This window comes from Dermacentor variabilis, chromosome 6 (genome assembly GCF_050947875.1).
Source record: "Dermacentor variabilis isolate Ectoservices chromosome 6, ASM5094787v1, whole genome shotgun sequence".
In the NCBI taxonomy this organism is placed as follows: domain Eukaryota; kingdom Metazoa; phylum Arthropoda; class Arachnida; order Ixodida; family Ixodidae; genus Dermacentor; species Dermacentor variabilis.
Window position 1 is genome coordinate 105,230,118 of NC_134573.1, and position 16,978 is coordinate 105,247,095.

Sequence of the window (16,978 nt, forward strand, 5' to 3'; positions counted from 1 at the left end):
GCATGCGTGCAGGTATGTTCATATGTGCATTCTTTCCCCTTGTCACCTGCCTTACTTGGGCAAGCAGCGAGAATTTACCTATAAAAAATCACTTCGATGTTCTCGGTTTCAAAGCGCTGTTGTTGTTTGCATAATTATTCGAGACATACGCACGCATCATGCGGGATAGAGCGTCAGTGACCGTCCAAACCTGGCAGTTTTCTGGAACTTTTCTACGCATCCTGCGTGTTTCAGGTAAACTGATGTCGCGTCTTCGCGTGTTGCAACAGCCCACATGTTAAGCTATGGCGAATTCGGCAAATCGCACCGGTGCACACCGGGCCGCCCTGGTGTGATGATGATTGGATGAAACACCGCAGAAGAGCGCCCCGGGGCGCACCAGTGCTATTTGCCGAGGATGCCACCAGTTTTGCTTGGAGTATCATTACAAAATATGCAACACCGGGCGAATTCTCACACGGTTGTTTTGCTGGTTCCTAAGGGTTGAAAATGTAGCGAAATTCAGTAACATACAATGCACGTGGCCCCATTATTTCTCTAAATTTTTCAAACACACAGTACCTTTCGTTGCGACTAATGGACGTTGCGATGTCAGCCTTGGCTTGCGATAACGTACAAATTATTGTCAGAAGCGAGGCTTGTTATTACGATAATTGCTTTATTTTTGTTAACTAGCAGAGATATTGTGTCAGGATGGGCTGCCAGGAAAGCTAAGTACAGCCAATATATGGAGGTGGAATGGCGCAACATTATGAGGACGGCCAAGGAAATGCTTTGTCTGGCATTGAATCTACAGTTGGAGAAGGTGGGCCTCGTCATTGTTAATGATTTTGGTTTCTAAATTGCTAGGTTGTGCGTCTGTAAGCGAGAATTACTGACACCCATTAGATGAAAGCTGACAAACAGTTTTCACATTATGATTCTATTATGAATACATGTTCTAGATTAAAGAGAAACAATTACACGTGCTTTAGAACGCGGTCTATATGTGACGTGCTTGCTTCATCAAACACTTGTTGCTTGTTGGGCGTCGTCGTCTTTCTTGAGCAGCGCTTCCTTTGTGGCGACATTATCGCCCGCGTCAGCTTTTACCTGGAAAGAAAAGATGTCGAAATCAGAAATCAAGGCTTGCCACTCCCGAAAGACGATAAATAACAGGCTCAAAACAAAACAGCGCTGCTTCTGAGTCCTATCGCTAAGATTACTTGGGCCGGATATACTTAAGTCAGTGCGCAGCACGCCGAACATAGGGTGAAGCACGCTGCAACTCTATATTGGTACAAACATGCCGACAAGACAAGGCACAATGTAAGAACGGAAACAGTGAAGTGTCGTGCAACCCGTCTTGTGTTTCGTCCTACTTTATGTCCCATTTTGCCTTGCGTCTTACCTAGCGTTCCTTCTTGTGGCGCAGTTTGTACCAATGCATCCATTCATCAAGTGCTACTATCAATCCTAAGAATGCTAGAACACGTGACTTTACACAATCAAAATGAGAAAAATTCACGCATAAACTCCCCTGAAGTTGCCCAAGTATGCGTGAACATTGTGCCACTTGCTCATCTCCATGCACCCAGCCCCGTGTCAGTATCAATCTTATCAAACTTGATCCGATCAGCATAAGCACTATTAACCCTTATCACTCATTATCTACATAATCGGACTTGATCCGATCCATAACAACCCTTATGGGTCATTATAAAGTTTATAAGAATTCTTCCGACCATTATAAGCCCTCCTCGCCCTTCAACACCTTATGCATCCGCCTGGAACCATTAGCAACCGTCATGAGACCTATGTAACCCCTCATCACTTCATTAAAAATTAATTCTAGGGTTTTACGTGCCAAAACGACGATCTTGTTTTGAGAAACGCCGTAGTGGGGGACTCGGGATTAAATTAGACCACCTGGGATTCCTTAACGTGCACCCAATGCACGGTACACGGGCGATTTTGCATTTCGGCCCCATCCAAGTGCGGCTGCCACGGCCGGGAGTTGATCCCGCGATATTATTCTTAGCAGCGCGCCGTCAAGAGAGAAAGAGATAAAGGCTAAGGAAAGAGAGGGAGGTTGACCAGATTACATATCCGGTTGGCTACTTTGTATCGGGAAACGGGGAAATGAATGCGGCAGATGTGAGAAATAAAAAAAAATACCCACCCACATTACAGAACTGTTTCGGTGGGCGCTGTCACACAGTCCGTGACAGATTTACATAGTACTACACAATGTCAACGTCCCAGTAATATATTCTACGTCACACAGTACAAAGTCGCAACTTGCCACACAGTTTGGTGTCCTTTAATAACGCAGCAGTGCCTTGATAGCGGCTTACGTTGATGTTGGTGCAAACCGGTTTCGAAGAACTCTAGTTTTTGCGAGCGGGCGCTTGTCCAGTTGGTCTAGCGCGGCTGGGAGGGCCATTCTTTCCGGGTTGAGGCAGCGCCAAAGTTACTAAGCAACTAGGGCCGGTGAAGCAAAGACTGTTCAGAACAGGAATCACCTTTGAAGTTGGTTACTTGTTATTTATCAGCTGGTGTGCTACGTGCGCGAGCTACCTATTTTAAACAATTAAAATGCCTCAGTTACATGCTGAAGCCTGCCATTTCTATGTGGAGAAAGTAACCATCAGCTGTTGCTTGTTAAGTAAAAAAACACTTTTATTTCGCCAAACAATAGAAATTACGGCAGGACCCATCTCACGATGAATCTTGACATTGTGCTAATAACATTCGACACACGCACTGTCACTACAGAGACGCGTCATGCACGAAAATTGTATGCAGTCATGCCTCTCTAACGGATCCCTCTAGACAGGCCGCGACATCTACCAGCAGCGCGATGAAATCGACGCCTGGCGCAGGCCGGAACACATATTCAGAGCAGATCGTCTGAACATATCAGGTTTAGTTCCTCCCAGAACCCGCCCACCTGCCTTCCGAGCGCTCTGGGAACATTGATTAGGTTTATATTAATGCAATTTCTCTAAGACCACACGCGCCAGCGAACTCGCCGCAATTTCCTTCTTTCCTTCCCTCCTCTCTTTCCCGTGATCTTTGTTTTCCCCTTTCCCATTCCCCCGGTGTTGGGTAGCCAACCGGACGTTATTCTGGTTAACCTCCCTGCCTTCTACTTTTCCCTTTCCTCCCTTCCCAACAACAAGGCCATAAAGCATGGAAACCCCAGAATTAGACCAAGGAGTACCCACTGACCAACGTTGTTGAGATTAAGGTTAGGCGAGGAAAAACACTTTCCCCTTCTCCTTCGTGCGCAATCTTTCGATGAGTCTGCTCCGTGTGCCAGGGACACGTTTCAAGCGCGCCATGCTCAGTTAGTAGCGGGGCGTGTGTTGTGTGTGTTGTGTGTTGTATTTGTTTGTTGTGTTTATGTTTGTGTGTTGTACGAGTGCATACAACAACACTCGTACAACATACAAACATACCGCAAACTAGGTGCAGTTCCCAAAGAATGCTAATCACATGAGATGAATAAGATGTAACGTCGTGTGATGTTTTGTCATTTTGATGCTGCATGCTCGATGTTCGTGCCATCCTGCGGTATTTGAAACGGCCTTCGTGCGTATGTTTCGTCGCCTGCGGCGACAAGACTGCCGAAAACAGTTAAGTGTCAGTTCTCTATAGATCTGATGTTAGCAGTCTGGTTGAAGCTCTTTCAGAGAGTTCCGCAGCCATCTGTCATCATATCGGGGATGAAAATTTTGCGTAATAATTACCGAACTAATCTTGAAAAGGGTTGCAACAATGTCCTGTACAATACACAAGGTGTCTGAAGGGTATCTAAGAAACAGGGCCACCGCGCACTTTTTCCGTACCTCGCGGAATAACACGGCTGCAAGTTGTGGTGAACGTGAATATCCAAAGGTGAAGCGAACCTAAATAAAGGCCTGGAAATAAAAATGTTTTACAAGGTGCGCAAATGCCAGCCGCCGAGCAATAACCTGATGACAAGGGGAGCAACAGCATCGACAGGCTGCAAGGTGCAAAATTCACCGTCGCTGCGAATGTTGAGTGTGTATGCGGACTGACCTTAGACACGTAAGCGATATGTTTAAGAAATTGTCGTTCCGGCGGCATGCCATGCACGTGCGCTTAGTTTGCTGCAAGAAAATAATACTCTAAAAACCATTAAAATCAGTGTCAATACATAAGAAACAACGTAAACACCCTCCAAATCAGAGCAAACGCGTTGAAAGTAGAAAACGCATGGACATGCTCGCTGCTGTCGGTAGTGCAGTCTTTTCTTTCTTCATCAATGATGTAGAGCTCTAGAAGTCTTTTTGTTTCCTTATAAAACACCGAAACAAAGCTAGCACATCCTAATAACTTTCGTGTTATTATGAGTGTGTTTTGTCACAAAAAATTTGCAATTTGTCTCGAATTAGATCTCATTGCTTGGCTCTTCTGCTGTCTTTCTAAGAATTCATGCTTTTTTCGTGCTTTTGTTCATTGCCACCTGTTTCTTGCTGTACTCTCATTTATGAAACCAGTATTTTAGCAAAGTGCACCTGACGTAAACAAGCCACGACATATTATCTGTTTGAGTCGATTAATAGACACTGTTCTCAATATTCTGTATTCCAAGCAATATATTTGAAATATCAGAACTTCAACTACAAATGTTAGGGGTGATATATAGCCTCGCAGAAAAGGAAGTAGTAGACTGAGACACATAACAAACTAACCTTCTGTTCGTCGCACTCCATAATTCCTAGTTTTGTCCATATTTTTACAAACCAGCTGTTTAAAAGACTCGAATCTGCTCGCCGCTGCCGGTTCTCACCTGTAAAGAGAGAGATAACCAAACTGGTTATATGTCAAGGTCTCTTACTTTCCTTTAGCGAATAGTCGTTATACCATTCAAATAAAATCTCGCATTAAACTAAAACAGACACAATATCCCTCTTTAAAAAAATTATACAGGCATGTATTAGCGCGCGGTTATAGTTTAAAAATATATATCAAATTTTCATTTGTTTGAAGTATATAAATCCTAATAATCCATTTAAATTAGAGAAGGTTTTCAAGCATTATAAATATTTAATGAAATACGAAACTCCCATAAAAATTTATTAAGCACGGGCTAATCGTTCGCTCCAAGGTTCGCTTGAATGTTAAACAGTTGTATCGTGTTTATTTTTTTACATTTCATGATGGTTTTAACGACATTCGCAGAGTCATTTAGCTGAAAAGCCAGTATACTGTTCCTATATTGTATCTAATGTCGAATAAAAGAAAAAACTAGCTCCTTATGTGAGCATCAAGATAAATAACAACATAAAACGGTCCCTAGCTTGAAGCAACTTTGCGCCGATCACCGAAACAGTGACTCCAATCGCGCATATTGATGAGTAGGCAGATTTGTATTTTTTGGCAATCTCAGGAAGCACACCTGAGGTAGCACGCGCGCGCACCGTTTGATTTGCGACTTGACAGCTGACTTCAAGCTAGGTGAACGGTGAACGCATGTAAAGTGTCTCACTTAGTTAATAAAGTTGGCGTATTCTTCATACCTGTTGCGCAGCTTAACAAGATTCCTAGGACAACTGTAGCCACGGTACTGAACAGGCAGCTCCATAAAGGTGAAATCTGGAAGAAAACTGTGCTATCCTGTGACCTGCAGGGATAAACAAACAACAATAGAACGTCACATTTCTGAGGCATCTAGTGTAGCCTGTGCCAGAGCTATCAAAGTGACCAGCCATAGACGGTGTAGCTTACTCTGTGATGTCAAGCCTGCTCACAGACGCGATGCAGTACTCGAAATCTCTAGAGAGGCTGGCGAAGTCTCGCAGTAATGCTACATAGCTTTGTAGCGCCGATAAATCCACGCGCAATGGAAGATGTCGAGTCTAGTTAGCAACAGTGACAAATCTCCAGGGCTTTGCTATTTAACGCAACAGCGTTCTCTGCCGGGCTCCGGCAAAAATCTATCCCATGCACCAGTGGCGTAGCCAGAAATTTCGTTTGGGGGTGGGGGAGGCTCACATTGCAGCTCGGTCTCCTCCTTAAGAGAAGCTTTAGCTCAGGTGCTCGTATCTAAATACATGTAGAAGGAGAATTCGTTTTTCTCGGCAACCAATGCACCAACTTTGACAAGGTTTGTTGCATTAAAAAAAAAAAGCTTAAGTTCTACTGACTGTTGGTTTCGAATTTCGCATTTAGGTTGTCAATTCTTTATTAAAAATTCACCAAAATCGAAAATTTTCAGGAATCCAAACTATCAAGTTTAAAGCTATGCAACTCAGGAATGAAAAATGATATCACAATTCTGTGAATTCCTCCTAATAGTACATCTACAGCGGACAAAATTTATATGTTACACGTGAATCTCATGAAATTCAGCATTATGGAAATACGGCTTTCGCAGAATCCTTCTACACAATGTAACCAATTCACGTAAGATACGCATTGACACACCAAATTTGTCCGCTTTGACTGTTATAATCGATGCCGTTTACTGAACAGCGACATGTGTGCTTGATGCCGAGCTATTAGTTTGTAAACGTCGTGCTTCTATTTTTTTTAACTTTCGAGTTTCTCAAAATATTTAAACAATGTTCACGCCCTAAATCGAAATTCCACTTCCAACAGACACTATAATTTAACTTTCTCTCTTATATGCAACAAGTTTCATTAAAAGCGATGCGGGGGTTATCACAGAAAAGCGTTTCTGCGTTATACATGTATTTGAATAGGCCGCGTCGAAGTTCGGCGCGAGCTAAAGCTTCTTCTGAAACGATTTGTCTGGGGATCAAATACATGAATAGTAACTGCATTGTCATTGCTAAAGATGCTGCAAACGAATTCTTGAACGCTACGCACTGTCAAAACAAGTAACATATGTATTTTTTCATAAAAGAATATACTTGTATGTGCCAAAAATTGTGCCCTTAATAACAGATATCAATGATTCCATGTTTTTTTCTTTATTTAATAAGTAAATAAAATATCACACGAACATTATAAATATATAATTTTGAAACCAGCAAGGCAGTGCATGCCACTGATATAAAAAATTAGAGGCCATAAAATTAACAAGCTGAGGACAAATATCGGAATGAAACTTTGTCATTCAAGAAACTTGTTTAGATTCTTTTACATGTGCAACGGACAGTGAAAAATCTCAATGACGCTGTCATTTATTCCAATGTATCACGCAGGAGCAGCTGTCACCGGTCGTGTGTCGTGAGTAATTTCACCGAAATTATAGCCGCAACAGAGAGCACGTATAAAGAGCAGGAGTTCTGCAAAATACACGAGGGCGAGTCAAATGAAAGTCAGCCAATACGAATATATGACAAACTGGGTACCTTATTTAAAAGTAGTCTCCATGATCATTTAGACATTTGCCCCGTTGTATAACGAGTCGCGTGATTCCCGTCTCATTAAATTCCTTGGGTTGCTGCTTCAAAAAGTCTGCAACTGACTCTTTCACGTCATCGGCCGACACGAATCTGGTTCGCTTGGGCTGTTTTTTCAAATGCTCCAAGAAAATGGAAGTCGCGAGGCGTCAGGTCTGGGCTGTATCACGGATGTTGCAGTGTTTCCCACTTGAACATTGCCAGTTTTGTATTAACCGCATCAGCGACGTGGGGACGGCATTGTCGTGAAACGAGATGACCCCATTCGTCAATTTTCCACGTAGTTTGTTCTTGATTGTGACCCGCAGCCGATCTGGTGTTTTACAATAACGAAACAAATTGGTAGTCTCTCAAGATTTAGCAAATTCTATCAGTAATGGCCCCTGACGATCGAAAAAAAATTCAACAACACCTTTCCGGCGGAAATGACGGCCTTTCCTTTCTTGGGGGTGGTGAATTCGAATGTTTCCACTGTAAGCTTTGCTGTGGTGTTTCAGGGTCGTAGAAGTGGCACGATGGTTCGTCCCCGATCATAATTGGAGACAAGAAGTCGTCACCCTTATTGTGATACAGGATCAGATGAGTCAAGGCAGCGCCGATATTCTCCGTCTACTGGCAGTGGTTAAAAATCTTGGACAACCATTGCGCACACAAGAGCGGATAACCGAGATGTTCGTGAATTATGGCGTGAACCGAACTGTGACTGATGCTCACACGCTCTGGCAGTTCCTCGATGCTTATCCTCCGTTCGTGTCTAATCAGCTCATTAACCTTTGCAATTTTGTTAGGGGTGATTGCACGATGGCTTTGGCCCGGCCTTGGATCGTCTTTGCAACTTTCACGTCATTCTTTGAATCGTTTGCTCGAGGGCTTCACAATGGCCAATGAAATGCAATGTTAAACATACACGGCAGCCATACGGCGACTAATTTCTTTTTGGGAAATACCTTCAGCTGTCAAAATCCTCAGGGCATCACGCTGCTGAACTTCTAGAGCGTCTACTATGTCCCGCAACCATATTCAATCCAGTGTATGAGAGCATTAAACAACCTAGATACTCACACCTGCGTGTCACTTTTGTAATGGAGAGATGCCTCTGTGTCACGTGCATGCCTCGCAGATAATGGAAGGAACAATTATTGCGTGGGGTGGGTTGGCTTACTTTCATTTTACTCGCCTTCGTACATTAGAAATGCGAAGATACAATGGAATATACAAATGCGAAGATACAGCTTGATAAAAGGCAAAAAAAAATGTCACTGCAAACAAAGTTCACTTCATGTATACACGACACCCCGCAACAAGATATCTAAATATAAGCATAAGTCTCCAATAAATCTACGTATCTAAAGAAGGTCATTGTATATAATGCGTCAAACAAGGCAAATAAACATTTTCGCAATCAGAGATTCGCAGAATCCCAGATCCCACTCCCATTCATCCACTCCCCCTGATCTATCGCGCGCGACGGAAGGCAACGCGCTTGCTCCCCGGTTTACTCTTTGCGCACACAAGACCAAGCCACCATCCTCTTCTCACCCACTCCAGCCCCCCTTTTCCGTACGCTTTCCCTTGCACATACAGCATGCGGTGCTCGGTAACGATGTTATCGCCCGACTTTATACGAAAAATGAGGGCGACGACGATGGAAGGAATGCGCCTGGAGTGTCCATATAATTGCTATCGCAATACTATACAATAAGACTATCCAGCAACTGAAGCTTCCCGTGGCCCATTTCTGTCCGCAAAAGAAGAAGTAACAAAATTGACCTTTCACCATACGACAGTTCGAAGGAGCTAGACCTTGTAGCGATCGCTGTAAGAACCCCCTAACTTCTGCCAGGAGCTTCTTTTAGTGATAATGACCCTAAATGGTACATCTAACGTGTGCGTCTCTTCGCGGCGAAGAACACAGGCAGAGCTTCGCTATCACATTGCTTTAGCGCTAATTCGAGTTCCTGGAGTTTCAGATTCTTTAGAACTTTAATTGCTTGATACTTGGCCCATTTAGGTGAGACGTGAATATTTTCTTAATTTTCAGTTTTTCACGTACCAAAATCATGATATGATTATGAGGCACGCCATAGTGGAAGTGAGGAAGGGAGGGAGGGGGGGGGGGGGTCCGGAATAATTTTGACCACCTGGGATTCCTTTAGGTGCACCCAATGCCTTGCACATGGCCGTTCTTGCATTTTCAGCCGCAGAAATGGGGCCGCCGCGGCCGGGATTTGATTCCGCAACTTCCTGATTAGCATCGCAACGCCAAAGCCATTAAGCAACCATGGGTGGTCGCGACATGTCAAAAGGCCTACAATTCTTCTCAAGGGCTTAACAGCATGCCTGCCAACGCTCCTAATTTTTCGTAAAGTCTAGAAATCTGAACTCGTTTTACGATTTTACGAATTTTCTGTGCAGTTTGCTGAAAAGAAAAACGGTTCGCAAACGCGCTGTGCTTGTCGTTCTCGGAACCTTCCTTTGGAAGTGTTCTGATTATATTAACGTAATAGCAACACATAATCCGAAAAACAATTTATTGGGAATTACGTGCCAAAACCACGATCCGACGATGAGTCATGCCGCAGTGGGTTACTCCGGTAATCTCGACCACCTAGAGTTCTTTAACATTCACCTAAATATAAGTGCACGGGCGTTTTCGTATTTCGCACCTTCGGAATGCGGCCGCCACGACCAGGAATGCGCCGCCCCATCGGAATGCGGCCGCCGCGACCTCATGCTTAGCAGCCCAACGTCATAGTCAGTAAGCAACCACGGCGAGTTGCATGATCGGAGCAAGTTTGTCTCAACAGAGGACGCCTCTCCAAAGCTGCATTTACCTAATAAAAATGTTTATTCTCTCTCTCTCTCAACACATACCTAGCGGCCCAAGCTGCTACACAACTTGGGTCACTAGTTCGACGTAAGAGGATGGATAGATAGATAGATAGATAGATAGATAGATAGATAGATAGATAGAAAGATAGATAGATAGAAAGATAGATAGATAGATAGATAGATAGATAGATAGATAGATAGATAGATAGATAGATAGATAGATAGATAGATAGATAGATAGATAGATAGATAGATAGATCGATAGATTGCAAGCGGCTCAAGTTGGCAAAGAATGCTAATGGCTTTAAAAAATCCAGACATCAGCGTTTATGCACCTGTCGGTCTGAATAATCTGTATTGTGTGTAAATATTGGGGTTCTCTTGGGAACTCAATTAACTATTTGCAGTTCCTGCACAATTAGTACCTGTGTTGCATTGAGAGAAGAGTGACATTTTTCTTGTGGTTAAAAGAGCTGCTGTTTTCAAGGCAGTAGTCGAGATTCACCGGCATGTGCGGGGGTTTGTGTCCACTGCTGATTCTCTGCCACATAAGGAAGAGTTGAATGGCGAACGTGATTAGCGTAGCGGTGCCAGCACCCTGGAAAATTGCAACCACATTAGGAGTTTATACATATAATGCATAACGCTGCATGCTTAATTATCATCATCATCTTCGTCAACAACAACAACAACAACAGCAGCAGCAACAACAACAACAACAACAACAACAACAAAGGCCTATCTTCATGCCCTCTACAGGACGAAGGGCGCTCCAAGTGATCTGGAATCCCCCCTATCTTGCGCTTGCTGATTCCAAATTGCACCTGCTAACTTCGTAATTTCATCACCTGACCTAATCAGCCATGGTGAATTTGTTGTCGTTTAGCAGATAAAAATCGCGCATAGGTAATGGCAAGTCTAATATTTCAGGGTGATTTGCGTCACCTATAGCACCCATAGCCAGGCAGTATCGTACTTCAGACTCAAGAGGAATATGCAGTTCTTACGTTTGATTTTAATTTTTTTTTTCAGGAACGTTAAACACCAAGTGTCGTTTGTTCAAAGGCACAAGTGTACTCAAGGCTGACGTGACGTGTACGTCATATTCCCAAAAAGTCATTTGGTCTGTCGATAGTTATTTTCCACTTCTGTTCTCCCAAGAGTGCCAGAAGGAATAGAACCAGTCATCCCAAATCCCTCGTCCCTTATATATTCGCGCCCTGTTTGTTAATTAACCTAAACAATAATAAAGTGTTCCTTTTAAATACGAGGTAGAATGCTGGTTTCAGTAGCGAAACCTATCCCAGCAATCTGGGCTAATTGACTATCATTCATGCGTGATTACAAAAAATGGCAGATATCAAGCTGAAGACATGGATTCACGACCCCTCGATTTCCACACAAGTAAAAACTAAGTAACAGTGAAGCAAAGAAAGGAAAGAAAAACAGAACTGCCAGAAAGAAACGTGCCGAACTATTAGCAGTGTAAATCCGCAACATTTTGCCAAGGACATCTCGCCAAAAAAAATTTCCGAATTTATTTGTTTTGGTAGGTGCTGCTGATAATGAGCTACATTTCTTACCAGGTTGTTTCTGAAAGTAGTATAGTAAACTATAAATGCAATGGCTTTTGTTATTTAAATCAGTTGCGGCTAATCGCTGTCTGCTGTCGTCTATTTTTTATCCGTTTTGCTTTCCATGCGATTTTTCATGAAACGTGTCTATTTCTGGGTTCACGTAATCACTTGCGAAATGCATTCTTAGAATGCTTTATCTATTTCTTTATTTAATTTGTGCTATACTGCGATCGTAGAGGGCCCAAACAGGAGGGGCAAAGAAACGATTGCAGAAACCCGCGTGTAAGAGCAATAATGCGTGAATGAGATACGCTAAATTGATACATCAAAACGAGGAGAGCGTCCCACTACAAATTCAATCACGTTGATAAATCCAGGTAAGAATGCACAACTAACGCAATAATGCCGGGCAGCATGGCAATCAGTTATTGCTCTAGGGCATTTATACACGTTTGAGCGCACATATACGAACTTAACGCTCAGACTGTGTTTATAGAGGGAGGGCCTAGCTGTCTCTCTAACTGCAAAGCTAACAAAGACAGTCGGAAATCCTTTATTTAAAATACAAAGTTGAAAACTGCACAATTATTTGTATACTAGGATGCTTTAAGCGCAGTGACTTCAAGAACTATGCCAAGAAATACAGCGAGGTTATGCTGGCATTATACAGAGAACACCGCGAAGAAATAAAGGTGACAATGTTCTGACCTTGGAGTGGACAAACGGGCATGTGATGGCCAGGATAAGCAGCCCGATGCAAGGACCGTGAATTGCTGAAACCACCATAATTGCGGCCTGCAATAGAGAAATGAAAGAAGATTATGGTTTACTTATTATGAACAAATCGTGTCAAGATGGCGTGGGATGCCAGGCCGTTGTGTTCGGGGATTGGGAGCGTGCACTTTCCCCGCTTGTTGACGCATGATTTCACCATGGATGTTTTGTCCATAACAATTGCGCTTTCAAATATTTGGCCTTTATCCCTCTTACAGCGAAGCTGTATACCTCTACCGTCCAAGGAAATTTTCGTGTCACAAGCAAAAAAATCCCCATACGTGGGCCGATCCCGAAGATAGTGCAATGCCGTGCCGACCCGCGGCGGAGGTGGAGTTGGCCATTAAGGAGCTCACATACACATCTTCGCTGGTCATCCTTCTTCACAGAGTAAAAGGGCACTGAGTTTTTCTGTTTGCTTCTGTCGCTTCTGTATGTTTAATAATTTTGCTCCTGTTTTTCTTGTCTATTGCTGTTATATATATTTAACGACTTCTGCTACAGCTATGTCATCGAGTGTTATGGTATGTGGAAATAAATAAATAAATAAATAAATAAATAAATAAATCGGTGAGTACGCTTCCGGAGCTACCTGGTTATACTAAAACGTCACCGCTAAGCACGTTTTCGAGAAGGGCAGATAAATTTTGATAGGTTTGTTTCCGCTTTATTCGCGTCTTGGCTGACCATGGTTCCATCGGCTGCAAAATGAAACAAGGGCAGTGCGTCGAGAATTCGCTCTGCGTTTTCCATAAGAAGATGTGGTAACGCCTTCGTACGTGACACATAGGCCACTCTGTTTAGCTATGAGACATGTTTCATGGATTCCGAAAACCGTAACGTTGAATAAAAAACCGGGCTAAGTAGGGATAAACACAAAATTACATTTACCCTAGTTATGGATCCCAAATAGACGCAGACACAGCTGTAAACAGTCATGATGATGCCAAGAAGGAATGCTGAAAAGAAAACGTGTGCTTTCTTTAGAAAATATTTACTGAGAAGACACGCAAACCTTTACAAGAAAATTAGTCATAGTGACCCCAGGGATGTCTGTCAAGATCGTACGAGCTTGGCATCCCAATGTAGTTATATGATTTGCATTAGGACGATATTGTATTTGCATCTTTCCGAATAGAGTTCAGGGTAACGATGATTATAAGCGATCGGGTCAGGAAAGGTGTTACCATTTCGCAGAGGAATAATTTATGACGTCGAGAAAATTTTCACAATCACAGTGTGGGGAATGTGCCGAGATAATTATGGTTTCGCTTCTTCTTTCTACTGAAGGCAGATTTCACATTAGTACCCCCATTTAGAGGGTTGAACGAGAGAGAGAGAAAGGAAGAAAAAATGCCGATTCCATGCACAGTGAGAACCAATGTTACGCAAGACACTTTCATTGTACTTGATGATCTAGCATCGTTAGAGGTTTCGCAGATTGTTACCAGATGGCACAACGTGTCCGTGTAAGGGGAGTAATCGTGTGGCGTGACTAGAACGGCAGGTAAACGCGCGACGAAAACTACGCGATGGCGACGACGGTGGCTTCCACATGACGGCGTCGATGATGCCATGAGAGCGACGACGATGTCATGAAAAAGGAGGTGACTACAGTGACGTCACGTTTGATTTAATGAGTTACCAGCAACAACAAGTACACCGCAGCAGTTTATCTTCTAATTTCTGCATGAACCACACAGAGGTGTGTCATACATTCCGCAGAAGAATGCGCGAGTGGGAGTCTATCCTATTCCTTATACTGATGGGTTTACGCCTAGGATGTCGAGTAAGAGATTCCGAAGTGGAAGATTTGCAAAGAAGGGTATTTGGTTCGTTGTCAAAACGAAGTCCCCTCGCCTCCCCCCGCCTCCTGCCCCAAATATTTTTTTCGAGTTGGACAATAAATTAAACCGAAGTAGCAGCATCAATATGAAGTGTTTATAAGTGCAGCTAGGGTGGGATCATATATTCAGTGCTACTTACCAAGACCGCGGGTTATCCAGCGGACGTGAGAATCGAGCTGCCTGAAGTGCGGCGATAAGACGTCGACGTAGATAACGGCTGCCTGGGAATTTATGGCGGAGGATACGGTGCTGGGGAAAAGACAGCAGGCACTGTTGGTTAATTGTGAAAAAATATTACGGAAATCACAACATTCATTGTCTATTACAACAACATGATGCCAAGTGGACAGCAAAGCTAAGGAAGACACTGTGACAACTTAGCTGTGACTTTAATTAAAATGTATAAATATTTTTTCGTTATTCCTGCATTTAAATTGAAATCACAGTTAAATGTCCGCATTTTTCATTAATCTTGATCGAATGTTCGCATCGTATACCGCTGTAACAAAAATCAAGCCGCTTGGTTCTCCAGCTTGCTCAATATTTCTACTTGTGTTTTTTTGTTTTTTTACATCAAATGATATCACTTTCGGGATATCTTTCGGGATAGTTATGGTGCATAAAATTTATTTATATGTATGAGAAACAGCTGGGACTGTATTGTGGTCATTTAGTAAGCAAATTGAATGATAGTGAAATGTGAGACAAAAATGTGTGATAGTGAAATGTGAAATGTGAGACACAAAATATGAGATTTATTACCGATTTGGTAAATATACAGCTTGCTAAGCATGCCCAACTTTAGCCCCCGCCTAAATGGGAATATAAAAGAGAATAAATGGTTCGATACCTCATTCAGTACACCATACTTACTGAATTTATAAATTGGGACTGGCGTCGCTCTTCTGTTTCTTGTTCATCCCCCTCCAGCTTTGACAACAGCTTTATTGATTTCTAGCAAAGCTGAATCTTAGGTGAATTAGTGCTCCGATGACATAGTATTGCAGCGGTGAATAAAGCCCCCGAGGACAAAAATGTTCACGCAGTAACTCCTCCGGGAGTTTCGCAGTATGCGTAAGTATTGTGCCACTTGCTCGTATTCACGTAGCCCCGTCTCATTATCAATGTTGCGAAACTTAACCCGACCAGTATGAACCTATATCAACCCTTATCGGTGGTTATCAAACTTATCGGACTAGATATGACAGTTATCAACCTTTATCGGTTCTTATCAACTTTATCGGACTCGATCCGACACTTATCTATCCTTATCCATAGTTATAAGCCTTATTGGATCGATCAAAGCCTTATCAGCACTTATGAGTCGGTATCAACCTTATTGCAATTGATGAAACCCTTATGAACTCTGATCTGTTCTTATGAATCCTATCGGATATTATTCGACCATTGTCAACTCTTATCGGTCCTTGCCAACCTTATCGAACATGAGCCGACCCTAACCAACCGTTATCGGTCCATATCAACTTTATCAGAATTGCTTCGACCATTATAAACCATTATCGCTCTTTGGCCCCTTATCCATCCACGTCGAACAATTATCAACCGTGATGTGACCTATATAATCCCTTATTACTGCGTATCATCCTTATGAACTCATTGACTGCATATCAGTCAGTGTTGCGTGACGCGAAGCGCATTAGCCCTCACAGATCAGTCGCATTCCGGTCACTGAAGAAACGCCCCAACGGAAGGCTCATCCGGTGACCAACAAAATGCATCGTGATGTGAGGTGCCTGGCATAAAAGTTTCGAAAAATCGGAATTTTCGTTGTCCATAGTTCTTTAAGACGGCGCTAAATGGGATCCTAGAGATGGCTTTCTTTCGCCGTCACCAAATCTTTCAACAAAGTCTTCGTAGAAGCTGTTCTCCTTTGACGCTTGTTTTGTACCGCGGGGACAACACATTCATAAGGTTAAGATTCGATAAATCGAATGAATGCCCAGCGAAAGTGATAACTCTTAACATGATGTACCGAGAATAGCAAGAAAAAGCAATAGCTCGATCATTTAGATAAAAAAAAGTGAACCCGCACTTTGCTACGACGCTTCACGCGGAAATTACCATATTCAAAAGATATTGTCGTGCTTGACTATCACCTGGTTGCGGCACTCACTACTGCGGCGAGGAAAAGTCCCGTGAAACCCGTGAAGCTCGTCAGGGAGGTTTTTATATAAAAGGGCAGGATCTGTAGGAAGAAGAGAGCAATTACTAAGCATACCTTGCGCTATAAATGAGTCGCAGTCTTGTCTGGTGCAATGTTGTTCGTGTGCTCAACAACGCAGTTCATGCGATCTCCGTGATCAGAACATACAGATACAAACAAGAACCAAATATCACACGTCCTTTCACGGGTATTAACTACGAATACCGTTCGTAGCAGAACTATTGTTCTGCTTTTTTCGTTGTGTGAATAAGTGCCCTACTTCTTATCAGCCGAACTAAGGTACGTGCAAGTGATTACAAATGTACGTACTATTATACATGCCTTACACTATTTTTCCACAGGGTACCAGGGTACCCATACTGGCTCAGATATTTGTCCCAT

The 16,978-nt window shown here is 42.9% G+C and overlaps 1 protein-coding gene across 1 annotated transcript; it reads right to left on the reverse strand.

Moving 5' to 3' along the window:
- Positions 1-1,005: 1,005 nt before the first annotated feature.
- On the reverse strand, positions 1,006-16,615 carry LOC142586246 (sodium-coupled monocarboxylate transporter 1-like). The gene is made up of 8 exons (XM_075697495.1): positions 16,530-16,615; positions 14,552-14,661; positions 13,457-13,524; positions 12,500-12,586; positions 10,640-10,812; positions 5,532-5,635; positions 4,704-4,801; positions 1,006-1,092 (listed from the first exon to the last, which is right to left on the reverse strand). The coding sequence occupies exons 3-8, from the start codon at positions 13,502-13,504 to the stop codon at positions 1,006-1,008; spliced, it is 597 nt and encodes a 198-aa protein (XP_075553610.1). The 5' UTR covers positions 13,505-13,524; positions 14,552-14,661; positions 16,530-16,615.
- Positions 16,616-16,978: the final 363 nt, after the last annotated feature.